Source organism: Terrapene carolina, unplaced genomic scaffold, assembly GCF_002925995.2.
Source record: "Terrapene carolina triunguis isolate 2854851 unplaced genomic scaffold, T_m_triunguis-2.0 Scaffold89, whole genome shotgun sequence".
Taxonomy (NCBI): Eukaryota; Metazoa; Chordata; order Testudines; family Emydidae; genus Terrapene; species Terrapene triunguis.
Genome location: NW_020664440.1, coordinates 148,493 through 175,906, shown reverse-complemented (window position 1 = coordinate 175,906; position 27,414 = coordinate 148,493). Strand labels below are relative to the sequence as shown.

General features: G+C 46.6%; 1 protein-coding gene across 1 annotated transcript; it reads left to right on the top strand.

The window, feature by feature from the left end:
• Nucleotides 1-41: 41 nt before the first annotated feature.
• P4HTM (prolyl 4-hydroxylase, transmembrane) lies at nucleotides 42-27,414 on the top strand. The gene is made up of 8 exons (XM_024204867.3): nucleotides 42-515; nucleotides 14,366-14,556; nucleotides 16,038-16,134; nucleotides 18,959-19,121; nucleotides 21,746-21,931; nucleotides 22,481-22,571; nucleotides 23,163-23,286; nucleotides 24,496-27,414. Exons 1-8 carry the CDS (start codon nucleotides 482-484, stop codon nucleotides 24,711-24,713), a joined length of 1,104 nt encoding a protein of 367 aa, XP_024060635.2. The 5' UTR covers nucleotides 42-481; the 3' UTR covers nucleotides 24,714-27,414.

Here is a 27,414-nt window from a genome sequence, read left to right as displayed (position 1 = left end):
AAGTTTGGTCTGAGGGGACTTAGCAAGAAACTGTAGCGGGGTCAGAGCTCGGCCAGCTTGGGGCCATTCTCTGCTCTTTATTTCTTACCGACTTTGGGGTAAATTGGGCCTTGCTGTAAATGGGGGTCACTCCATTGATCTCGGTTGCACCTTAGCTGCATGTTTAACCCCTTTAAGCTGAGTTTAAGCCAAGAACTAACCTGTCCAGAGCCAGTGATGAGGTGCCCAGAACTGAATTCAGACATTCAGATGCAGTAGCACACGAACTGTATAGAAAGGGACGCCTGCCTGCCTGCTATGTCTGTATATATAATCAGTCCAAAATTGCAGGCAAGCTTTTTTTTGCATAGTGATTGTTGGATGCAGGGGGGGGGAAGCACTGAAAATTTGTCCTGGAATGTAGTATGTTAACTCCTGCTGTTTTGTCCCCCAGGTTGGCCATAAGCAAAAGGTGGAGCTGGTCCCTAACAAAGTCCATTTCATGAAAACTCTCAGCTTGAAACCGCTTCTCTTTGGTAAGACACAAGGCCCCGCACAAGACCTGCTCACACGGTGGCTGAAATCCCATTGGTATTTTAATCCACACTGCAGTCTGGATATATTTGTGGCCATTATGGGCCCCAAGCCAATAAAGAGAGAGCACTGGAGTTATGGTAATTCAACATCTGGTTGATACAATTAAAAACACAGCTTTGTAAAAAGGAGAAACTTCTGCAGTAAATCATGAAACTGGGGTTTGTGTCCTCGTAGATACTGTTCATTTGGTGTGAAATGTCTGAATTCTTTATGTTAAGTGGTAGCTTCAGAAGGAATAGTGTATATGGGTGAGAACCACTGTCCATGGTAGAAGGTTTTGTGCCTTTCATTGGGTCTGTCTTTATTGCAGAGTTAATTTGAGTTCTCTACACTCCAGTTACTGCTCTGGAGTTAGCCTAGCTCCAGTGAGAGCAGCCACACTGTGAAATAACATTTGAGTTGCTGTGTGCACACTGCCACTGCACTTGCTGTGTGTGGCCCTTCTGTGGGCACAGCCCATAGTTCTTTGCACTTCAGTAAGATGAGATGCTGTGTAAATGCTTTCCCAGTAAATTGTGTGAGAACTTTTCTGTCCTTTCTGGGCACGCTGGGGGAATTGTGGGACGGCATTAGAAGCAGGGTGGTCATTTAGCAAGCTGCTGAGTTGGACTAACTCAAGCTTCGCTTATATCTCCTCTCAGGCCAGCCAACGCCAGTTAAAAGCATCAGTGCATGCAAATTAAAGGCTTGTGTGTATGTGGGCAGGACTCAAGTTAGGCACAACACTCGAGTTGTAACTTGAGTTAACTTTGCGGTGAGGACAAAATCTTTGAAGCATCAAGGGGTTGGTAACTAGTACCTGACTAGTAGATTGAGAGTCTCTGCTCATATGAGTCAGAGAAAATTGAGATCTGTTACTTAGATGATGTTCCATAGGAGGCAGAGCTTGACTGTTCCCTTTTATGTGCTTTATCTTATACAGTATATACATGTGATGGCTTATGTGTCCCCTTTAACATTATTAGCAGCCCAGTGCAATAAAAACAGGCCTGTGTGAATTCCGAAGATTGGCAGAAATCCAGTTGCCAGTTTGCCTTTGGCAACCTGCTTTGATTGTAGCTCTTCTGATTACTCCCACAGGGCATACAGAAGTGACTGATACTGACATTATAAAATGTATAGCTCTTCTCTCCTGCCTTTAGGAAATGGATTATTCAGACTTTTTTTTCAGATCTTTATTAAGGTTTACTTATTAAGGCAGAGAGAATCAGTTCAAACTTACGAGCTGCTTACCAGTTCTTTTGCTTTTATTTTTTAGTATAATTTGAAGAATAAGTGAATGGATCTGATTTCCATAAAATGTTGGAAACTGATTTAAGAAAAAGGGTGACTATCTCAATTTGCCTTCTTACCTCCTAATCTCTGGAGAATCAATGTACAAGCCATGGAACGTGCAGCTGGGAGCGTTATATGTACAATATGGCAGAAAGGACTGTGCATGCGTAGGTCACTACTTTGGTTATTGTTAATTTTTTTAGTGCTTCCATTGAGGTAGAGGTTGAGTTTTCTTGGAACAGTCAAATGGTTTGGGTCTTTTAAGGGACTTCTGTTTTAATTTTTAATCAGGAAGGGGAGATTTCATGTTAATTTCTCCTCCAACAGTTAAATTCCTTAAATCGTGTTGTGATACCCTGGTTAAATATGTTCACCCTTTGTGTTTAAGATGTTTTGATCCACTGTTCATAGAGATTATTAATTTTGGACAGTCCACTTAGGAGAGTTTGGAAAACTAGTTAATTTCCCCCAGGTTCCCCCTCACCCTCCAAGAAAACCCCTTCCTTTTTTTAAAATCCCATGGACCTAAGCTCCTGTTGAAAAGATGCTAGTGATTGAGATATTAGGGAGGTATAAGGGATCCTGGAACATTTGAAAATAAATAAGGCAACTTAGCATTGCTGTTTAAGTATCTAGGAGAGGAAATGAATAACGAAGATAGTAGTAGAAATAGTGCCTTCCACTCTCCTTGGCATGGCATGCTATTCACACTTTTAGTTCCCAGCCATTCCACAGTACACAAGGATTCCTCTTAGCTAGATCTCGGTTTAGTATATTGAAAAGATGTGAATAACTCTTACTGGCACAGTTGTGTACAAGTTTTTGCTTGCCCTGGTGGAGAGAAACTGTTTTCATCACGAAAGCTTATGCTCAAATAAATTTGTTAGTCTCTAAGGTGCCACAAGTACTCCTGTTCTTTTTGCGGATACAGACGAACACGGCTGCTATTCTAAATTCTTTATGGCACTTTCACCGTTGTTGTGTCATATGAATAAGAAGAAAAGGATCCTTGTAGTTCACACTACCTGATTCAAAGTGAAAGCTCAGAAAAAACCCAGACACGCTTCTTATTTAAATCCTTTTAATGCAACGAGCATCTTTAAGAAACACACACGGCTCTGTCATTGGTTTCTAAATACATAGTATTCATAACTTGTAAATTCAAAAATAGTTTTCCCTCTGGCGGTGTGTAAAGACTGAAGTTTGGAACTGGTGTCTTATAAAAGTCACACACACAAAAAGCCTCAATATAATGACAGGGAACACAGTGTGAGGGGTCAGTTTGATTATACTAATTAAGTTTCCCTTGGGCCCTCAGTTCTAACTTATTTACCCTTATTGATGCCATTCACCTAACAGAGCTGATCCTGGCCTTCAAGAATGCTGCTGTAGTTGACAAAAAACAGACTTATGGCATAATAGACTCACAACTTTATTAATCCAGGTTAACACCTCTCTTCCGGATTCTGGGATAGGCCTTGTTTTCTGATCCTGTTATCTGGAAATGCATCACTCCTGGAACAGTGCTTGATGTCCAGCACTTTAGGTCCTTATTCAGCGTGTTCTGCTTTGTCCTCTGATAAGGAGTTCTTATTTAGGAACTTCAGCTCACAGACACCTCTTATCACCCCACTGAGCCTCCCAGGAGCCCGGGTTGACTTTAAAAGACCACTAAGGCATTCTGTACCCACAAGTTGTTTCAGTTTAACAAAATTGGTTTAAAAATTGATGTGAAGTTGTAACAGCCCCACTGTGTATCTGTTTTTGCTTACATCAATAAGAGATCAACACCTCTTGTGTGTAGACAAAGCATAGCGGCTCTAGCTGTAAAGGACTTTCCAAGTTAATTAATTCAAAGGCTTTTATATTTATCAAAACGTTTTGCAGAGTTTGAGGACGAGTATAGAAGTGAGTGACTAGTCCATATTCTGAACGCCTTCGGGAAAGTGCAGTGCAACATTGATTTCAGGCAAAGGATGTCATGTTAAAGACTTCTCATCAGCCTTGTGTTTGGGAGTGTGGCAAAGGACGCTACTGGGAATTTTATTTTTTATTTTTATTTTTTTTTAATATTTAAACATTTACAAATGACATAGAATCACCTGCCGTTGAAACCAAGCTGCTTATTTCATGGAGCTAGGAAAGGTTCTTGTCCTGTATGTTTTCCTCCTTATGAGAAGCACTAGTAATGAAATAATCCTGTTAGTATCAAAGCAGCACCAGACCGGGCTTTTTCAGTCTTTATAGCTTTATAGATTCTGTGATAACTTCGAGTGCAATCTGCTTTGAGGCAGTTGTCTTTTAAGAGATCACCTGGCAAGGAACTCGATGGTTTGGGCTTGAATTTGTAAGCCGGGGAGGGGGGATAAAAGCGGGGAGGCTTGCTGTGGTTTTTAGGTGTTTGACTTGGTGCTGCATAATGTTTGGAGTAAAGGACTAGAATGATGAAGAAGTAATATCGCACCCATTAAATGCATTAAAAACTGGCTTAACGGGTAGTTCTCAACATGGAATTGTAAGCAGGGAATCGTGGAGTGGAGGTTTTTCTAGTGGGGCCCAGAGGGATCAGTTCTTGGCTCTACAGTATTTAACATTTATATCAATATCCTGGAGGAAAACATAAAACCATCACCAATAAAATTTGCAGATGACACACAAATTGGGGAAGTGGTAACTAATGAAGAGGACAGGTCACTAGTACAGAGCAATCTGGGTGGCTTGGTAAGGAGGGCACAAGCAAACAGTATGGGTTTTAATACCACTAAATGGAAAGGTGTACGTCGAGAAACATAGAATGCAGGGCATGTTTACAGGATGGGAGACTGAAAAAAGATTTGGGGGTTATGGGGGGTAATCAGCTGAACATGAGTTCCCAGTGCAACGCTGTGGTCAGAAGGGCTAATGCGATCCTTGGATGCATAAACGGGGGTATCTCGAGTAGGCGCAGAGAGGTTATTTGACCTCTGAATTTGGCACGGATGTGACCGCTGCTGGAATGCTGTGTCCAGTTCTGACATCCGCAATTCAAGAAGGATGCTGATAAATTGGAGAGGGTTTAGAGCAGAGCAGTGAAAATGATTAAAGGATTAGACAATCTGCCTTATAGGGAATGAATATGTGATAATGGGCTCTTCAATCTAGCAGAGAGAGCTAACACAGTCTAATGGATGGAAAATGAAGCTAGACAAATTCTAACTAAAAATATGGTGTACATTTTCAATAGGCAGGGTCATTAAACATTGGAACAGTTTACCAAAGAGTGTGGTGGATCACTGGCAATTTTGAATTAAAGCTTGGATGTTTTTCGAAGAGATCTGCTCTAGGAATTATTTTGGTGACGTTCTGTGGCCTTTGTCATACAGGAAGTCAGAGTAGGTGATCACAGTGGTTTCTTTTTTCTGGCCTTAGACTCTATGAATCTAGAAAATCCTCTGTGCCTCAGTGGTCCAGAAGTTAAATTTGCACAAATGTCAGGATGTGGCCAATTTCCCCAACTGAATTTGAACAGGGAAAGTCCTGGGGCCGCAAGCCTCGCCTCAGGCACTGCCAGAGCTAAAGAGAAAATCTGGTTGCCAATTAATGAAACACTTGAAGAGCACTTAGAGACAATGGTATCTGAAATGCACCTCTGTCCAAACAAATGTTCCATGCATCTCCCCTCAGCATGCTGGATGATGGTAAAGTAAATGACTGATGATCAAGAGACAAAAGAAGCCTCACATTATAGGTAAACATGTCAATTATCACTGTACAAGGAAGACCCATTTACCCCCAAAGCTTGTTTTCTTTGCTTCCCTATTTCAGTCCTGTATTTACTGTATTTGCTCTAGTTTAGGAATACCTCCATACATGACATTTACTTTCACCAGGAATTCTGGAAAACTAACTCCCTCTCTTTGTTTGCACGTGGCTGTTGTGCTCTGCTTCAAGGCCGGTGGTCCACAGTTATGGCAGTGCCTGTCTGGAAAGCAGGAGGACCATACCTGTCCTTGAAGAGGACTGCTGTAAGTGCTGCTTTTGATATAGGGGATCTGCAAAGGATTTTAGAAAAATGCTCCTGTTGCCATTTTTGACTCTTTTGGCTAAAGAAAGAAGGTGTGGAGGGATATATTTAAAGTTATTTCCCCCCCTGCTTTGTTTAACCTTTGAAATATCAGAAGCATTGAGTCTGATCTTCCCAGGTTTTGACAGGGGACTTCTCAAATGGTCTCAGACCGTACTTCACTGAAGGGGTGTGTGTTGAATCTTGAACAGAGACATCCTTTCTCCAAAATGCATGTTAGTCACTGGAATTAAGTGGGTGCTAACAAAAAGACTTTTAAACAGTCTGACTAAAAATCCCTTCGCCTCCCAGTTGTTCAGCTTTCTGTCCTGACTCTTGGGAAGTCCTCACGTCACTAGTTCTTCAGTCACCAGGGTCTTCCTAGGTAAACTGAATTTTTTTTTAAATTCCCTTATTGAATTAACCCTTTTGGGGCTACCTTTTTCTATCAGAAAGTAAAAAGGGCAGAAATCCAACATTTTCCTTCACAGGTCTCCTTTAAAACTTTAGCCATTACATAGGCAGCCCCATGGGGTAGTTGCAAGTGGTGAATACAGCTGCCGGCCGCATGTCCCACCAAGCAAGGTGACCTGTGTGTGGAAATGTCTTTGTAATATCTCTGGACCTACAGCAAGCTTGCACTTATGCAAAGTCTGTGTTTGAGGAACAAACCACAGGACTGAAATTACTACCAGGTTTCAGTGTGAAGGGAACAGACAAGAATAGCTATTAGGTATCTCCTCCAGTCCATTCTAAGCTGAGGACTTCAATTCACTTATTCCTGCTTGCCAAATCTATTAGAAACTAGGTTTCCAGTGCAGTAGGAGATAAAGAAGAACACAGCATGTTTGTGTCTTTCCATTTCTTGGAGCAACCGGTGACTCCCTAAGCTCTTAATTAATTAACATGTTGTATAGCAATCCCTTAGTGAAATGCTCTGTAGTATGGCCCCCTAGACCTTGGCTATCGACTACATTGAATCCCACTAAAAAAAGCCATTGTACTGACCCACATCCCCAAAGCTCTGGTTGTCACGGATCGTTTTCTAGATACAGGGAGGGGAGCAATTTCCTATCAGTGGAGCAGAGATTTCTGACATCTCCTGCCAGACTATGCTCGGCACCGGTGATGTTTCCATCGCCGCGCAGCCAGCTGCAGGTTCCTGTTCTTCTTGTGCCATGCATAGGCCTTGTTTACAATCACCTTGTCATTCTGCACCTCTCCACTGATGACATAGACTCCTGTGTGTGTACCTCTCATGATGTTGTGAACACAGGTGGCATCTAGGTCCAGCCAGTGCTGCAGTCTTGGGTGGATTTCCGCCCGGAGGAGGGGGCCATGCTTCAAAACCTCCAGCTTGGAGTCCAGGTCAAAAGCAGAGATGGTGGAGGTCATGTTCTTCCTGGAGATTCTAATTTTCACAGCTGGAAGAAGCAAATGGGAAACAGTTACCTATTGTTATTACCCACCTGATTTATGTTCATTCCCTTTGGGATTTCTTTACTGCTGGTGGTTAACTACCTCCCTCCCACTTCTGTTGGCAACATACAGAACTTTTCCATTTTGAATGCAATAAGTGTTATAGATGTTTTCCTGACTCAGTGATGTCCCAGCCAAATCACAGAGGTTGTGCTCAACTTGTAATCCTCCAAATCTGTGATTACAGCCTTTCTAGTGCCAATAACTGTTCTCTTCACTTCCCCTTTCCTTTGAGTAGGGAGAAGGATGAGTGCTCATGAAGGAGATTAATGCCACTGGATAGGCAGAGGCACAGGGCAGGAAGCAATTGTGCGGGTGGCCTTGTGCATCTGCCCGGTGCACCTTAATCCTGCTCTGCACTCCCTTTGTTGTTCCAGTCTTAGCCTTCCCCTCGGAGCAGGGGCTGCAAGCAGTAATATCCTTGTCAAAGTTGTCCAGGATTCAGCCATGAAGATTGTGTGGCTGAATGCTGTAGAACTTTGTGGAAATTGAAAGTTAAGCAAGCTGATTGGCCCAACCCCACTACCTGCTCCAGTCTCTGGCCTTGGAGCAGAAACAGGAATTGCTGGGATAAATGTGTTGGGGTTTGAGGTGTGTAGGCTGGAGATGACCAAGTGTATCTGTCTTGATAGGAATCTGATTTGAATTCTGGTCTCCAAAGTGAACCACATGATTGGCTCTCTCAGCATATGGGTGAATAGAACCAAAACCAATAAAAAATGCATAATGCAGGATGTTGCCCTTGGTGCAAGCTGTGAATTGTGGGCAAGTTGCCAGAGCAGCCCTGAGCAGTTTGGACACTTGACGCTCAGCACATAGGTGAGGAATGAAATCTGTAAAAGCTGGAGCCATACCTTTTGCAAGTCACTTTCTTATAGCAAATAGAAGAGGCTTCCAGGGGATGCTGCTGTTTGGTTGGCTATCTGAGGTGGGAAGAAAAGGTATGTGTACTCACTGAAATCATTGGCACAGAAGTTTTCCAGTATCTCCTTGGCGGTGCTGGCTTCCTCGAGCTCACAGTCCCTACAGCTGGCTCGGGGCACTGCTGCAACAGAGACAGAGTTATAGCATTCTTCTTGAACTTTTCCAAAAGCTCCTTGATGTGCCATTGAGAGCCCGGGAGATTCAAGTGCTCTAACAGGCACAGTAACGGCAGTGGCACTGCCAGCTTCCACCATCGGTACGCTGCCCCTCTGAACTGGAGCTGCTCACTGGAGGGTTGAGATGGAGTGCAGCCTCTGACTCATTCACTCCTTGGGCTTTGTGTTAGACTGGGAAATAATAGGATCTTTGCCTACACACATCCCAGTGTTACTACCACTTGCCCAGAGCAGGTGTCGATGAATACAGTGGTTGGAACACTCACTCAGAGCGCCACTACCACCAGTGGCAGCAATAGTGAGAGATTACAGAAGGAAAAATCATCTCCCAACTTGCTGGGACAGTGTTCATCGTTGTCTGCATTTTCCTTTGTGTTTTCTCCCTTCATTAATGTTTTTCTCTGTGCTTTGCTTATGCTCAGCTTTGCCATTCCCTTTTATCACGGCTCATGGCATCTCAGGGTGTCTTCACCACAAACAAGCAAAGGTTTGTTCTTAACTCATCAGCTAACTTGGCTTAAAACAGCAGTGAAGACACAGCAGCTCTGCTTCTAACTGGGGCTAGGGGGTTAGTGCTCAAGTTCCACCCCAGGCTCCTCTGGAGGCTTTAACTCAAGCTGCTAACCCAAGCTAAAAGCTGTGTCTTCACAGCTGTTTTAGCCCAAGGTAGCTAACCTGAGTTAAGAACACTTTTTTTTTTTTGCATTGAAGACTTACCCTAGCTTCCAGCTGGAAGGCTGCGGGGGTCAATCAGTGGGCAGCTGCTTTTGAAGGCAATGCAAATGCTGTTTGTTGCATGGGCTAGGAAGGATGGATGTGTACTGTATTTGGCAGTCAGGCTGCTTTACCCCTTCTGAAATTAAATCACATCACTTCTGTGCTCTGCTCAGGGTCTTCCAGAGTCTGTTTTCAGCCCAGGGTGCCTAGCACCAGCAGATGCTTCAACTACTAGAGCGTCATTCAAAAGGGAGAGCAGGGTAGAGTGCTGCTAGAGGTGCAGTCAGAGTTTGTCTAGACTAGAGCTTCATGTCCTCTTGTAACGCACGTTCACAGACACCACTATCAGTACTCATGTAGACACTCCACAAACCCTTGTGTCCGGGAACAGATGTTTGTGAAGTGTCTAAATGAGCATTTACACTTGGGTTGGTTAACTGGTAGTCACACAACAGTAGTTACAATAGGGGCCAGCCTTAGTGGGTGAGATTGGTTCTTCTCGTGTGTGGTAGAATTGTCAGTTATGCACTTGTTCTGGAAATGCTGGCAACACCAGCAGCCCAGCTAATGGAGCAGACTGTGGGGAAGGTGGGGTCGGGTAGGATTTCCCCTTACAATTTTACTTCAAAGCTATTTGAATTTTGCTTCACACCCACTGACCAAGAGAGGAGCTTGTGCCATTTTTAGCTGTTTTCTGATATACAAAGAAGGCCTGAATAGTTTTTCTTATGCATGTTTTTTTAACCTTAATATTGAGAATATTGAGCTGAACATCATTGGCTTTGCTGGAGGATCTTGTGGCTATCTGAGCCTGTGTATTATTAACTCTCATGCCTTGCTTGGAGGGGCAGGCATATTAAATCTATAACAAAGTCCTCGTTTCTCCAAAATGTTAAATAGTGATGGAAATTGAACAGGTTTAACAGAAATAAAACCCCAGACTTCTAAATAGTCTGACTAAAAATTCTTTCCCCTCCCAGCTGCTCTGTTTTCTCTCATTTCCTCAGTTCTCCAGTTACCATAGAGTTCTCCTGGGTGCACAAAACCAGCATTTCTATTGTACAAAAGCCTAGCCAAATTTAAAGAGGTCATTTTAAAAAGAAAAGCCCAAACACGGCACAGGCCCCTGTTTTTGCTTTGCAGTTCACCTTGAAATGTTATGTATGGCTAAGTGGGTTAGAAAAATGCCTTACTTCTCCTGCTCGAAGTGGTTTCATCAGTGATTGTTGAAATGCATAAGTTGTGATCTGCAGGGAATTTGTTGCAGTTCAGGATTTCAGGCCATGGGTAGCCATAGCAAGCCATGATTGGAGCACAGCTGTTCCTAACAGCTTCACACAGGCTGCGGCAGGGGTAGATGAACCTAGTGAGAGAAACAGGATTGTGCTGAGTCTCGAGCTTTTCGCTGCAAGCACAAGTGAAGGGTTAACTGTTCCAGAGCAAGCTCAAACCACCGGCCTTTCTAACTTAACAGCATTGTGTTGTACTTTGGAATGACATTCATATTCCCTACAGTAGCTTTAGTTTGCAGAATACAACAATTACGGTCCCAGAGGTTTTCTCTAGGAAGGAAACATCCAAGTACTTTGTCTCAAAAATTGGTACTGATTTTCCAGAAACCAATAGTAAACTGTCTGTACCAGTGTTTTAAATTGGGATTAACCTCCACAGGCATTGCCTCCACAGGCTTGCATTTTAATGGTGCTGTAGAAATTTTGACATACATTGTGAATATGCACATTTTGAAACCAAACAATAAATGTTTGAGTATTTGAAGGGTGTTAACACAAATGGGAGAGGATATACTAGGATGAAATTACAGGCTAAGAGCCATTCCCTTCTCCTTGTGAAGGGTGTAGGGTATTGCCACAAGCTCCCATCTTCCATAGGTGAAAGCGCTTGCTCTAGTTGGGCAGCTGCTGCTTGTATTTCTGTTCTGTTCTAACTAGGTCCCTGGAGCTCCTAAATTGCTGTGCAGTTTGTTGCCAAGAACAAGGATTTTTCCTTTGTAAGAACCCCTAGGTGCTGGAGCGTGGGGGGTGTTGTGTAAGGAGAGGTTACTGGTAGTGATGCAGGAGCAGGATGATTTGGTTCAGGACAAGAGGAGTGGGAGCCAAGGATATTTATAGGTAAAGTTACTGGAAACCTGGAGTAGGAGAGAGGAGTTACTGTGTAGGTCAGTAGCAATTCATTGTGTGCAACTGTGCGAGAAACTGGACTCCAGATGAGCCCATGTGCCGTGTCTGAGAAACCTGTGGAGGGGGTGAAACGCAAAGGGGCCAACGCCTAGAACAGGAGAGCAAAGAATTTAGAAGCAGGAATACAAGGCTTGCTGGTGGTGGGAGACAAGGAGAGGAGAGAATTACTGTTGATATTTCAGGGATGGCCAGCTCACTGTGTGGAAGCGAAGAAAAGATGGGCTTTTTGCATACTATACAGAAGCTGGAGCATTGGGTGAAGACCAGCATGGTCTGCAGGTAGAAAACTACCAGCAGGTTTTCTGAAGTAATTACAGTTAGAGAAGTGTGTGGGTTATAAGGCAGCTGATCTTCAAACTAAATTCAAAACCAAAGACACATCGTATGGCAGGATTTTTATTTCCCCTCAGAAATGCCCCGAGGTAGAGGGGAAAACCCCTAGTGAGTCATCTCATTCATCCCCTGCCCAGGCCACCCTGTTCCTTACAATACTTCGGAGCTCTGTCCAGTCTAGTTCTAAATGACTTCAGTAATTGGGTTCCCCAGCTCATCTCGGGAGACTGTTCTCCTAGTAGGAAGCTTTATCTGACAGACCATGTTGAAACAACATATCTGAAATGCCTTACCTGTCCAAGCAGATAGGTGCAAAGAGTGAGCAGAGGAAGATCCTGGCATCTGGGTGGCACTCTCTGGCTAGCAAGGGCAGCCAACTAGAAGACTGCTGGATCACTTCTGCCATAGTCTCGTGTTCCAGCAGGTTGGGGATGCGCATCTCTGAATATCCAATGTCGTAGCACAAGGCCATACTTCTTGGAATGAGCATACACCTGGAGGAGCTCCTCAAGAAGTACCCACAAACTCCTGGGGAGCCCCAGGTTAACAGACATATGAAGACAGCCAACAGCCACTGCAGGCTCAGTTTGGGAAATCTGCAATTTGCTGCATCCATTCTTTCTTCGGACCAGTAGCTGTAAAATGTTCAGAGAACAGGTGAGGCTCTGCCTTCTGCAGTGCACTGTGGACTGACTTGCTCCTGACTGGGAAATGGTTTTTATAGCATGAAGCCACCTCTCTGCTAATCCAGTCTCATTAAATGCAACTCTCTTGGAGCGCTTGTTGGAAGACAATACCACAGTTTGTGTTTGCCTTGATTGTTTGGATTTTCGTAGGGGGCTTGGCTGAGATCAGCAGGTGTTGATGGGGAGGGGGGAATGGCTTGGGGCCCTCCTGGCTTGGAGCGCTCTGTTCAACACCATTTCGCTGGCCCATCCTCTTCTCCGGATTAGTCATTATTTTAGAAATGCCAGTGTTTTCCTCCCTTTTGTTTTTGTGGAAAAGCAATCAAGTGTTGCCCCAAGTCAATTAGGAGCCATTTGTTTAGCTTGATCCATTGTTAAACAGGCAATGGGGTGGGATGGCCCCCCTGTTCAGAAGTTAACCATTTCAGGGAGCTTTCTGCCCAGTTTGGACAGAGCAATTCATTTGCATCCATAGGGGAGGCTGTTTACACACAGGATTACCAGCATTTGATTGACCAACTCTTCATCTAGCAGTCTGTGCCATAGAAAGCTCATTCTAGTGAATATAAATTGTATTTTGGTATGAAATCCAGCGGCTGTAATTTAGGAGAAGTTGTTCCTTCTCTAGCTTGTAATTAAATGTCAAAACCTTTATTGTCATGTTATTTCAGTCCAGTTTAGGGAACTTAAAGTATTGGGGGTATTTCTTGTCAGTTTGCTCAGTTAATTCTTCACTTGTGTTATGCCACTAACTAGAAAGTGGCAAGTGGATGTTGCAGCTCTGCAGTATTTCTATGAAGAGGATTGTGTGTGCTGCCTGTGACAGGAATTGTTCCGGGGGGGGGGGGGTTGTGGGCACACGTGGTTTTGGAGGGCTTTCTGGGAAGCAAGCGGCAGTGTTGTTTTCTGCAGACTTAGCACCTAGCTGTACTGAATGAGAAGCCGCCAACTCACTGGGGATTTTAGCAGATCGCCTCAATTCTAAACAGAAGTAATTATCTTAATTTTTTTTCTTTTCAATGTGTTTCTTGGTTGAACTGTGGTCTGTTCTTAGCCCAGAGACTTGCCAAAATTCTAGGGGAGGTAGTTCAGAAAGCAGGAGTGTGGTATTTGAGCTTTCAAAACTGGACCAGATGTGCTTTCCCCCTTCCGAAAATATCTTCAGTGCTAATGAGGTTTGAGTGTAGCTGGTGTGTCCTATGGGATCTCTCCAGTATCTCACTGACAAGATTGTTAACCCCAAACTCCATTTGACTGGAATTCTCCTGGCCACATAATCACAGATGGAACTTTTCTCCTTTGAAAATTGTATATAATCTTGGTATTGGCTCTATAAACTGCTAGCTTTGTGTTGCTAACGGTGTGTGTGTGTGTGTGTGTGTGAGAGAGACTTTGATGGGATATAGTGTCTTGATTCTGTAAAGTCTATAATACACCTACCCCTTATTTTTGTGACCCTGTCGATGGAATCTCTCTTCTTCCCCTGTGGTATAAATCTGTGCTCAGAGATCAATCATCTTAATTTGGAATTGAGGGTGTGGGAGTTAGGTTGGAGGCTGCCTTCCCCTTTCACATCAGTGGATTCTCTAAGCCAGGCTCCACTGAAGAGCTCCTGGTTCTCTGCCAAATTCCCCTCCAAATGAGGGCAAAGAAAGTGTAACAGTACTGCAAACATGCCCAACACAAAGGCTCTGGGTTCTCTTCCTCTAGAGTAATTTCCTGCAACTAGGTATTGAGTAGAGTCCCTAGCAGCTCTGTGCTGCCCCATTGGGACCAAGTTCCATGGAGATGAGTGGGGTGCATTGAAGAAAAGAATATTTTCTCCTCCTCCAAATCTGTTGGGAAGCTTCTAATTTTCTCCCCCTTTCTTTGTTGTCTGCCATTGGTTAGGGATTTCACTGCAACAGTTTCCTTGGTCTTTCATTCACACACACTCTCTTTCTCTCTTTGTTTCTGCAGAAATTCCAGATTTCCTGACCGAAGAAGAGTGTAAGCTGATTATCCACCTAGCTCAGTTGAAAGGGCTGCAGAAAAGCCAGATCCTGCCTACTGAAGACTATGAGGAGGCCATGGAAATGATAGAAATCAGCCAAATGGACATCTTCAACCTGCTGGACCACAACCAGGATGGGCAGCTGCAGCTCAAAGAGGTAGAGAGGTGGAGAGAAACCTAGAGAGGTTTGATATGGGAACTCAAGAAGAGAGGCTGTTGTGAAGTTGCTCATCCTTGTGTGGCTAACTGTACCAAGGCATGGCTGAGCCCAGCCCAGCACATCTCATTACTTACTTGGAGGAGGTCAGGTCTCTACAGGACTGCAGCATGGAAGGGAGACTTCTTCTCAATCTGAGAAACCTTCAGTAGCAGTGATCCTGCTGTGGGGTTGCTAGGAAATGTCTGCTCTGATCAGCTGGGCAAAGGCTCCTATGCAGAGATAAGAGAGAGTGTGCAGTTTGGTGTTGTTTCATATCTTCAGGGCTGTAGTTGGCACTGGGAGGGCTTTGCTTGGTGAAGCCTGCAGAGCTCGCCATGCCTTCCCATGGTGGGCAGGGCACTGCAGAGTCACTGGTTAGAATGATAGATCGGTGTGTAAGCTACTGAGTCCGCTAGGGTCAGCAAGTGCAGAGAAGGCCTCAGAATGAATGCGGCCATTGTGTTACAGCACAGGATTGGGAGTCACGACTTGGATCCCAGTCGTGCTTCTGACTCACTGTGTGACCCTGAGCAACTCATTTTCCCTGGATGTGCGTCACATTTCCCCAGGTGTAGAATGGCGCTAATGACACTTACCTGAGGGCACGTCACAGAGGAGGGTATGCAGCTGAAAAGCGCTATGTAGTTGCTGAGTATTGCTCTTGATCATAGTGTGACTGCAGGACAGGCCTTCTTCCTCCAAAGCCTGGAGTCTGTCTGTAGCTCTCTGAGGCGTTTCCTTCCTGGATCCTCTTCAGAGAGCAAGCATTTCTTTCTAAACTGTTCCCTTCGAAAGTCTTTACATGGCACAAGTGAAAACATTAACTCTGTAGCTGTTCAGTTGACTCTCCCTCCAAGGGAAAGGAAGACACCTGCTGCCTTTGCTTGGCTATTGGCTGGCTTACTCCCAGTTGTGCTTTTATGATGGCATAAACTGAAATGTTAGAGCAGGCGCTGGTCACACTGCTATAGCTAAGGTTGCAAAATAGCTTCCATTTGAATCCCTTTCTCCTGCTAGCTGATGTCCTTCAGAGAAGCTCTCAGGATTCAGAGCTACCAGCCCGTAGGGCAGGGGTAGGCAACCTATGGCATGCGTGCCGCAAGCTGATTTTCAGTGGCACTCACACTCCCCGGGTCCTGGCCACCGGTCCGGGGGGCTCTGCATTTTAATTTAATTTTAAATAAAGCTTCTTAACCATTTTTAAAACCTTATTTACTTTACATACAACAATAGTTTAGTTATATATTATAGACTTATAGAAAGACCTTCTAAAAACGTTTAAATGTATTACTGGCACGCGAAACCTTAAATTAGAGTGAATAAATGAAGACTCGGCACACCACTTCTGAAAGGTTGCTGACCCCTGCCGTAGGGTTTAATTAGCATTACAGAAGAACGAATCATTGCCCAGGATGTGACGATCTTATTCATGATTTCAGGTGCTGACCCACACCCGCCTAGGGAATGGCAGGTGGATGACCCCTCAGAGCATCCGGGAGATGTACACAGCGGTCAAGGCAGATCCTGATGGCAATGGTGAGAGGAGCTTTGAAATACAGCCTCTGAGAATCCCTTTTATCTCTAGCACACTGGAGACCAGATCCAGTGCTGTAATGTGAGGCTGGATCCAGAGCCTCATCTGCGGAAAAAGCCTGCTTTATATATACCAAAAAGCAAATTCCAGGCACAAAGCTCCCTTTGCCAGTCCCCACCAACCCTCAGAGCCCCCCTGTGAAGTAGGTAGGTTTTATTCTCACACACACACACCCTACTTTAGAATGGAGAAGTGATTTGCCTGGGCCCACACAAAAGGCTGCCTGGAGAGCTGGGAACAGAACCCATGCCTCTGGACTCCCATCCCCCTGCTCTAACAACCCCTTAGCATTTGCCTTATGGTGCTAACTGCTTAACACCCTTTTTTGACTGTAGGTCTATTATAATAATCTAAGCTGATTATTTTGAGGGTGGCATTTGAGATCGCTGCGTATCGAAGGACTGGTCTACACTGAAAAGCTAGATCAATCCCGCTATGTCATTCAGGAGTGTGAAACCCCCCCTGAGCACCACGGACACGCTTAAGCTGACCTAGCCGGGCTGTGGGTTAACGACAGTGAGAGGAGAACCCTTCCTATCGCTGTAGTGAGTGTGCTGCAGCGTTTTAAGTGTAGACATAGCCTAATGGCTGCTAACGTGTGTGAGTGGAGCCAGGATTGCACTATTTCAGGCACATGATTCAGCCCCAGTTGAGTGGTGGTGTACAAGTGTGTATATTTGTGTAACACACAAGAGGCCCTGTAAGCTCGGCCTTAATTTGTTCCACTGCGTAATGGAGAATCCTTTGGGTGCACTCTGCTTTGTTCCTCTTTAGTTAGTTCTTGGGGACCTGCAGCCCCTTTAATCACCAGAGCTGTAAGATGCTGCCGCCACACCCCCACCTTTTCAGGGTCGAGTCATGTCTCCTTCCTGCCGCTCCCAGATCTGGAGCGCTGCCCTGCTAGCTCCACTTCCTGATGAAAGGGTGTCGGGGTCAGTGGACATGAAGGCAGGTTCCTCAGTCAACTGTTGGTGCTTCTCCCCCTCTCTCTTGCCATCAGCGTTTTAATATGTTCCAAGAGCCCAGTTCCGCCCGTCCTTCCTCTGGCCTTCCAAGAGCTCCCGCTGTCCCAGGCATGCAGTTTAACCTCTCCTGCTCTAATTAGAGCGCGTCAATTGAGTGACTCTCCATTTCCTAATCAAATTAAGTAAACATGCAGTCTGTGCCCACTCACTTCCAGTCGCCTGGCTCTCTGAGCAGCCCTGAGGAACTGCTTTGGAGCAGGGGAGCAGCATTTGGTGAATGGGAAATTTGGCTAAATATCCGGTCAGCACGCTTGCCTCAGTGCTCTCTTGGCTCCTGATGTCCTTGGCTGGGTAAAGGGCGGATGATCTAACTGTCTGTGGTGTTTCCACCATGCTGAACTTTAATAAATGAGAAGCTTCAGTTCTACTCCCGGGGCCGTGCTCTGTGCCATTGGCAGGGCCTCACTTCCGGAGTCCTGCTCCCCTCCATTGTTACCAGCACAACGGGCAGGCCAGGTCACAACCTGGATGTGGCACTGTGTCCTTAGAGGCAGGCAGAAGTGGGGGACAGGGAAGTGGGGACAGAAGGATGTGTGCAGACAGCTGGAAATGGTGACAGCTAATAGTTCAGCTGAGAGTGCCAGCATCTGGGGAAACTGTCCTAACTTTCCCTCTGACAAGCCCCCTTCTTCCCTCTTGGGAAAGGGGACAGTGGAGCTCTATGCCCAGCTGTGGCTATGAACCATAATTTCTTGTCAGCACAGTGAGTTCTCTGAAGTTCAGGGGCAGCCGGTTTGGGTGTTTGGTTTTCCTTTTGGAGGCAAACATTTCTAATCCACAGTTAGATGTGCAGAGCTGTCTGGTTACTGTGCTGGCCTATGAGCTTGCCACACTGCCAGCGTATGACACACGGGGCTAGACACCAAACCTGATTCTTCTTAAAATAGAAAATGTCAGGGTCTTCCATAAACTGGGAAAGGCAAAAAGATACTCCCGCCCTCTGCTCCTCACGCATCACCATTACAGTGGAGAGTCCAGGCATGCATGTCAGGACACCCATGGAAGGAAATGTCTGTGTTGTAAAAGGTGGCTTCCATTAAATCTCATTTCTTGATTATTGTCACTCACAGTAACCAGAACATACTCTGTTGCATTTGCCTTTCACATTTCTCTTTGAATTACATAAATGCAGAAAAGCTTCACAATCCGCTTATAAACTGTTTTGCATTCACTGTTTAAAATTGGCAGATAAAATTTTGTTTGAAATGTGGGCAGAGTCCTTCTGCAGAGTTTTCAAATCAGAGTGCGTTTATTCATCCAAGTAACAAGTCCATTTAAAGGGGCAGTGCAGCCTTTTAGCTAAGGCATTTCAAAGGGCAAATCTGGAGATGGTGTTTATTTCTTTATAGTAGATTACTTTATGTTCTTTAAGAGCTCTTCACAGTGAAAATGCGGGTAACCAAAATGTAGCCCCAGAGTTCTACATCTCCTGGCTGTTGTATTCCTAGAGTTCCCAGCATGGCCTCTGCCCAGATAAAGACAGAATATTGCATGCTGGGACCTGTTGTCTTCACAGGTGCATCTCCATATTAGAGACAAAAGCAAGTGCAATCTTCTCTATTTAACACCTGTCAGATGCGGCTCTCTGGCTACCAATGAGTTGCCAGTGCCGCCCTTAGACAGAGTTGCAGGCGCTTGGAATGGCGGTGCCTAACTGTCCCTGAAGGCTGGACACTACCAGGGAAACGAGCGCTTGGACCAGAAAGCTGAAGAGACAGCCTGCTTTCCTTCTCTTTCATAGGTGTGTTGAGTTTGGAGGAGTTTAAACAGCTAAACATTCGTGACTTCCACAAGTACATGGGGAGCCAGAAAGTGAAGATGAGCGATCTGGTGCGGAACAGCCAACACACGTGGCTGTACCAGGGTGAGGGGGCACATCAGGTCATGAGGTCCATACAACAAAGGTAAAAGCACTGGCAGGGTCAGGATGCTGTGTAGACACTGCCATCGTGTCGGGGGAAAGGTGGGATGGACACACGTGGGGGGCGATATACACATAACGCGAATCAGCTGTGCCTGGGGTCCCAGGACAACATGAAGTGGTGGTGGTCTGTTCAGTCATCATGGAGTGAGAGCATTTGGAAGACAGGGATCACTGAATGCTGACACCGAAGAGGACGATTTCCATTAAGGCTTGAAATTCATCTACTAACGCATTGTTCTGTGGACAGAAATGAAGCCTTCAGCAGCTCTCTTTGCTTCTGGGAGCAGCCTCATAGAATCACAAAGACTCAGTGTTACATGGGATAACTAATGGAAACATTCACCGGGTGAAATTGTTACCCGTTCCCAGTGTTAGCTAATTTGCCAGTAATTACTGTGCATTTACTTTAACTACTCGTACATCTCACCTGGATCTCTCCCAAGTAGAACTGACTGCTAACAAATGTCGCTTTATTCCAATTTAGCTAAACCAGTTTAATCCTCTGAGCATACATCCAGTGATAAGCCTCGCTGTGATGGTGTGGCCCCATTTGTCCATCCATTGAGGTTGGATTCGGCCCTGCACAGACCTCAAACCCAGCCCTCCTGGGACACTCATTCACTACAGATGCAGCTGAAAGTCACTTCCATCTCCTGGCAGATCATTTGGCCTCAGTGGGCTTGAGAGAATTAGTTGAGCCATGCACAGCTAGTCCTGGCCTAGCAAGTGGGTGGCTAAAGTGGTTCGAGGCCTAAAAGTGGCTCTTGTCCACCCTCCTCTTCAGTGTGTCCCAGAAAGAGAACTGGTCCCAGTGTGTTATATGCCACCTTGACCAGAGTGGGGCAGCAGCTGCTGTTAGCTGGAGCCCATGGGCTCCTGATGCAATGCCAATATGACCCTTATTTGGGCAGTGTTGGGGTGTCCCTGCTGAAGCAGAAGCTTACTGTTCCAAAGGCTGCTATTAAAATCCTTTGTAGGATTTGGAGATTCTCAGAAGCCAGAGCCCACATAATCCTGGTACAGATTTCATGATCCAGGCCTAGCACCTACCCCAAAGGGGTAACTAGTCTGGGTTCTTACAGTGTATCTGAGAGGTTCCTGCTCACTTTGGGGATGATCGGAGATGTAGGAAGTTCTTGAGGGGGACAGAAATCCTAGAGCACAAAGGTCTGGTCTCATTGCTTGCTTCCCATGCACCTCAGTCCTGTTGGGGATAATGCAGAACAGGAAGCAGAGGGACGGATGAGAAATGTGATAAGGCTATTGATAGCTAAGTCTTTCTGCCCTTCCATGCAGTCCTATCATGGTCCCTCTGCTTTGCTATGGATCTCTGGGGAGGACATGGCACCTGAAGGTCTCCAGGGATGTGTACAGAAAGGAATCTTTCCCAGCAAGTGGCAGCCCTGCTGAGTGAGAGGAGCTTAGCCAGGAAGTTTCTGATTAACACTGACTAGGCTTTTCTGCTCCATTGTTCTGGCTGTCCAGTTCTGCAATGGGTCCCCTCATTCTGTATGCACTAGGTGTGGTGTTGTGCACAGTCTTTCCAAAGAAACTCAGGTATAAAAGTACACCTGGTACCTGCTGGTCCTCTGGACTCCAAGGTCCTCCGAGCAGGGAGGTGTTGGTCACTGGTCCGTTTCAGCCACTGTATAGTGCTGATGCTGACTGTGCAGTGAGTAAACCTCGCTGAGTGTTTAGCAGAAACATGTTTTGCAGTTGTCTTGTAAGCAGGTTTGGGTATTTGGTGACCTTTCTTCTTGGCACGAGGCCTTTTGCTACTGCAACGAGGTGACCTACCAATTGACTTAAATGACAAATGTCACCTTCTGCCCCTGGCTGATTGCCACACTGTGTGTTGTTCTCATGCAGTTTGATTCATTCAGGCAAAGCCCCCTCTAGGGTGCTTTTGAACGTGCATTGGCATGTCCCCTTTACATCAGGCTCCTGGCTTCTGCTCAGGGTTGAGGGGGCTTGGGTTTACTCACACTATTCTCTCTAACTAGGGGAAAGGGGAATGTTTTAAACTGTTTAAAACATTTTCTGCTCTCAGCCGAGAATGATATGCCATGGGGAAACCAGGTGCTGGGGCTGACTGAGGCTGTGAGGCAGGCTGGATCCTACAGGAGTGATTCAAAAGGGAGGAACCAGCTTCCCTGCACTTAGATCCCTCCTGGAGACTCTTCTACCCTGACACCTGCGTGAAGTCCCCAACTCATAAGACCAGGGAGAGAGGCCGTGGGATAGTTTATACACTTGAGAGCCATCAATGTGTCTTATCAAGGCCTTGACTAGTTATCACTGGGCCTACATGCTGCAGCTCTTCTCCTCTGTCCTCCTCTTAGGTTCTTTGAGGCAGGAAGCGTCTCCCTGTCTGTAGAGCACGGTGCACGTTCCTGGTGGCCATAGGGGGATTCATAGAATCATAGAAGATCAGGGTTGGAAGGGACCTCAGGAGGTATCTAGTCCAACCCCCTGCTCAAAGCAGGACCAACCCCCAACTAAATGATCCCAAGCCAGGGCTTCGTCAAGCCAGGCCTTAAAAACCTCTACAGATGAAGGTTGGCTTGTTCTGCTTCTCCCCAACCTGCTTTCCGGCTTCCCCAGGGTGATGCGCTTGACCCGTCTGCCTCCTGAGATTGTGGAGCACAGCGAGCCCCTGCAGGTTGTGCGGTATGACCAGGGAGGGCACTACCACGCCCACGTGGACAGCGGGCCGGTGTTCCCAGAGACGGCCTGCAGCCACACCAAACTGATCACCAACGAGAGCGCTCCCTTTGAGACCTCCTGTCGGTGAGTCGTGCACTCAGCTGTTAGCTTCACACCAAGTCAGCTTGGTGACAGGGCTCAGTCTGGGAGCAGATTTAAAGGGAGACCTATCTAAAGTGATCTCAGTGTGAGACGTGGGGCTAAAGGCAGCTCACTTCACTGCACATAGATTGTGGGTTTGCTTGCTACCTTGCTCAACTGAAATGGGAGTGAGAGGGTTAACCCCTTTGGTCCCTGTGGCCGGCCAATACAAGGAGAGGCACTGACTGGCTCCAGGAAGCTGTTGGCCCATCCCCACTGGAGGCTAGAACAGTGCTCCATAGTGGGGATAATCCTGCATTTTAGCCACACCCTTGAGAGCAGATGAGATGGTCCCTGTTAGCCTTCTCCTTGGAGAACACTCTATTCAGGCTCTGGGCTAGGCAATACGTGCTTGAGCCCCTATGCACGTGCCAGCAAAGCTAGCCCATTGGTTGTGGGGACGGAGTTTAGGGAAGGGCTTGTGCGACAGCCTGTGGGTATCTTCACTATTCCAGTTGCACCCTGTAAGCAGCTGTGCTCTCTGTCTTACAGCTACGTGACAGTGCTGTTCTACCTGAACAATGTGACGGGGGGAGGAGAGACCATCTTTCCTATAGCTGATAACAGAACCTATGAAGAGATGGTAAAGGAGCCTCTCCCCCACCTGCCCCCGTCTGTGTTCTTGCTGGCCCCTGAGTTTGTTGGATGTGGTTGGGGAAAGGCAGATTTGGGGCTTGGGTTTACACATGCTAGTCTCTCTAATTAGGGGAAAGGAGAATGTTTTAAACCAAGTGATAATGAATGTGACAAAGCCCAAAGGGAAGAGACTAGTACAGGGCTGTGACTAACAGGGGGACACTGGAGCACCTCCTGGGGAGAGAGCCAGTGCCCTAGCACAGGTTCTGCTTTGCTGCTTGCCTCTTGGCAGATTTCCTCGCAGGAGGATGAAAGCTCTTCTCATTGCATGCACTTTGCTGTGCACGAAGGGAACAGGATGGCCAGAAGGATAGCAGAGCACCTGGGGCAGGGTGGGGAGGGCAGGCAGCTCACTGACTTCTGTACTCCCTACATTGGCTGCTGCAGATGTGAGGGGAGCCTCCTGTTCTGCCTAATGCAAACGTAGAGCTGTTTTCATGGAAGGGGCTGATAAAGGGGGATACGGTGGAGGGGGGCAAAGGCTCCTCATCCCAGTCCTGTTTACAGGGTAATGTTTATTCTCATGTCTTTTTCTCAGTCTCTGATTCAGAATGATGTTGATCTACGAGACACACGGAAAAATTGTGATAAGGGCAACCTGCGAGTGAAGCCACAGCAGGGCACTGCTGTCTTCTGGTACAACTACCTGTCAGATGGGGAAGGTACTGTCCCACCTCAGCACTACGCCTGTTGGGAGGGGAAGAGAGAGGATTTGGGAGGACAGCAGCCTGTTTCTTTGGGCCTCGCTGTTTGTGTGTTGTGGGTCGGGGCATTTCTTCACATGAATTCTGAAAGGACGGCCAAGGAGCAGCAGCCAGGAACTGATGAGCACTGCTGAATCCTCCTTGGTAGTAGCTGGGCTAAATCTTCCTGTGTTTACAGCCAGAAGATCAATGGTTCCTAACGGCAACTCACCGGCTGCCTGGTCCTCCAGCATTGTGCCCCAGATTCTCCACAGGGGGAGCAGGGCCCAACCACTGCTGGTGGCCCCAGCAACCAATGCCAAGGCGGTGCATCCAGGAACAACAGGGAGGGGCTGCTACTTTGTCTCCCTTCCCCCCCAATCACAGCCCAGGAGGCTGTGGCCACAAGAAAAACCCCTGGTGGCTGCATTTGAGACGTGCTGCATTAGATTTTGAGATGGTGGTGGAGAAAGGAAAGGGGATTACAGCTGCCTTGTGAGCAGCCTGTGGTTTCACTACAGGAAATCCCAGCAGAGGGTAGTGAGGCACCACTGCAATGGGGAGACTGAAGGACAGGTCTGGGCTCCAGCCACTGCACAAGACTAGGAAGTGCCTCAGTGTGCTGTCATTGAGATCCCAACAGCAAACACACAGCATACGGAGAATAGCTGCTGCTGTGAGTTTGATGCAGAGTAGGTCAGAGAATCAGTGGTGCTGTTGGAAAGTGCTGGGGATCAGCTAGAGCTGCTGGAAAGTCCGTTGTTTCTTTTACATGATACGATAAGACAGATTTTACCTTCCAGCACCCAGGGGATTTTGCCTTTCAAAGCCTTCTGCTGGCAGCATCTGTCATTTCTGTCCTGCTTTGAAAACTGTTCTTCACCTCCACCAGCGTTCAGTCCATAGGTGGTGATTAGTTAGCTAGCTATGGCAAAACTAATCCCTGGCGTTCTCCCTTAAACCAAGTCACTGTCCTAAAATCATAGGAGCGGACGTGGTCTGACATCTCCTTTGGGGCTGGATTGTTGTACTTGTCAACAGGAGAATTATATGTGCAGTCCAGAAGTTAGTCCTCGGCCACATGTCTGTCTACGCTCCACTGCCCTAGGGAGTCACTGCGGGGTTGTGAGGTACAGTAGAGTGCAGTGCTTCCCAACGTGACAGCTGTGGTTTGTTTTCCTTCTGCAGGCTGGGTTGGCGACCTGGATGAATATTCCCTGCATGGAGGCTGCCTCGTCACTCGAGGAACCAAATGGATTGCCAACAACTGGATCAATGTTGATCCCAATAAGAGGCGCCAGCTCCAGTTCCAGCAGGAGATGGCTCGCTATGCCAAAGAGGGGGATGAGGCCCAGAACGAATGGACTGTAGATAAATCCTACAGCAATGTGCATGTGGAATTGTAGTGTCCCAGCGCAGCTGGGCTTGGAGGTGCCTCTTCAGTAACACTGTGGGACCCTTTTTGCACTTGCCAGTTTAGTTTATATTGATTTAAGTCCTTTGGTATTCTACCCTTCCCCCCTCCCCACACACATCCCTGCAGTGGTCTCAGGCTCGGCTGTAGCCTGCATCTCTGTTGGTGAGACTGGGGAAAGCACTACGGTAACGAGCCTGTTGGGAAGCAGGCCTCATGCTAATGAGACAGAGGTTGAAGAAGATTTTGACGACAACGTGTATTTTTATTTCAGGTTTGATTTTTCGTGTGGGAGGTCCAAGTATCAGTGAGCCCTGCCCATTTGAGGCTTCTTGCCTCTCCAGGCAGGGCCTTCTTCAGGGGAAAGGCACGGTCAGTGGCTCTGCAGAGTTTCAACCCCTCTTCATCCTGGGTCTCGATTTTTTTTTCCCCATTGAAATGGATTCAGTCTCTCTTTAGCTGCCTCCCAGGGGTTTCCTTGGCACCTGCCAGTTTCTGTCCCTAGAGTGTCCTGCTGCTATTATCTCCAGAGCACCAGAGCATCATCTCGTCTCTCTTGACCAGTAATTGGCAGCACTGTCAGCCAAGCCAGAGCCCTCTGGTATGGAGGCTGTATAATCCAGGAGGGAACGTGGGAAGTGGGGTCACTGAGCTTCTGCATTAAGCCACTTCCCTAAATTCCAGCCCCATGATGTGAGACTGATCAGGGGGCAGAGGCGTGTCAGTCCTCCGGTATTAGTAGGAAGGGAAGTGTTTCAGGTGCGGCTGTGTGCCTATGGAGATCTTAGATTCACCATTAGAATTATACTCTTTCTCAGGGGTTGATGTGGTTCTGAAATGCTTTTATGTTGTGTTGACTATCAGGGAGAAGGGAAGCTTTTATGTGCAATAGCAGCAGAGCTGATTAAGGGGGGGGGAGAGTTTCACTCTAACCCCGTGATTTGTGTGGCTGCCTTGTTAGGTGTTTGACTGTTTCCTGAAGGTTCCTTCTGCCAAGTGATTATTTCCCCCGAGTCACAGAGCTACGTATATATGCCAATGTCTCTGTAGCAAATTGGAAGCGCATGGGGGGAGTGACTCCCAGTGCCTCTCTCCGGACAACTGAACAGAAGAGGTCTCTGTGTATCATCGTCCGATCCTCACGTGCTGAGGAGTTGGTCACTCCCGGCTCACCTCAGCTTGAAGCATTTTCTTCCCTAACTGCTTTAGATTTCAGTCAGTGGTTTCTTTTTTGTGGGAAGGAAACAATTTGAAATGTAGTGAGGAGTGGAATAGATCCTGCCACAGCATAGGGCATGGGCTGAATGCATGACTGCAAGCTCTGGAGATGGGATTTCTTCACGGCTAGTACATCCGGAAAGTCAACAAGCGAGGGTCCATGCAGCCCTTAGGGCTGAGTGAGCCTGTTGGATGTGCAGCCATCTGCTGAGGAAATGGCTGAGGTGGGAGCTGGGTTGGTTGGTTTGGCTTTATTTATTTATTTATTTATTTATTTATTTATAAGGCTGCTGAACTGAGGAGAGGGCTCAGTGTGCTACTTTAGTGCCTGGTATTTAGCCCTAAGGCCAGGTGGATGCACTGATGATCACAGCTCTATCCCAGTGTAATAGTATTAGGTTACATGCCACGCTAGTGAGAGAGAACTTCTGACCACAGTCCTGCTGCAAGTTACCCTGCCAAGCAGGGGGATTAGCCATGACAGAAGGCGAGAGCAGGGAAGTGTTGCTATGAAATCTAATTCCCTTTCATTGCTCTCTCTGGGTTTTGGGAGCAGTCTGAAATGTTCAACAGAACATTTGCCCCAAAGAATGGGAGTTATCCTGTCGCCCCAGCACTAGGGAACCGGGTATGTTGCTAGTAGTTATTCCTGTGTTACTATACTGCTACTCAAGCAGAAATAGGAGATGCACTAAGCTAGTAATGCATGTTGCCACCATGCAACCCTCCCAGACAAGGAGACCAAGAGGACCCTATCAACATTGTGTCTCATAGGAATGTGCATCCAGAAACAAACCTGCAGTAGGGGATCTCCTACCACGGGCACTGCAAAGGGTTAACAGTGTGTTTATCGCATTTCGCTCTCTTCCAGGTGCACACTGGAACCCTGCTGCCACTTAGTGAGCAGGTAGCAGGAGTGTATTGTAAAGGGTCTTCTGGAAGAGAGTAACCCTAGTTGTTTGGTAGCGGGAATATAACAGGACTCCAATGACCTGTCCTGTTCAATGCAGCTTGAATCTGACCAGTTGGAACCCTTTCTAGCTGTATGTACTTGACTGGGATTCTTGGGTTTGGTGTGTGCTTTGGGGGGGGGGGGGGGTGCTGCCCCTTCCTGTGTTCTTTCCACTTTACCAGCAGAGACTAATCTAAGAATGGAGGATTTTGTACATTATTTTTTTAAGATGATGTAGCTCGGATTTTTTCTTCATAGGGTGGTGTGATGTCATTTTATTTATTCTCCAGAAGGCATGACTTTTTTTATTGGCTCTGCCAAGTCCAAGCCTGCAATCAGTCTTTTTGCTACTCTTAGCTCCTTTGAGTGACTTGGCACTGTCAGTTGCATGTGCAAGTGACTGACCATAGTCTGCCCTTGGTTTTCTGTGTTTTCCATATCCTCATGTGCACCCAATACGTTTTCCATCCCTTATTTAATATTTATTTAATTTATTGTATCCATGTGCAAAGAAGCCAGGCTG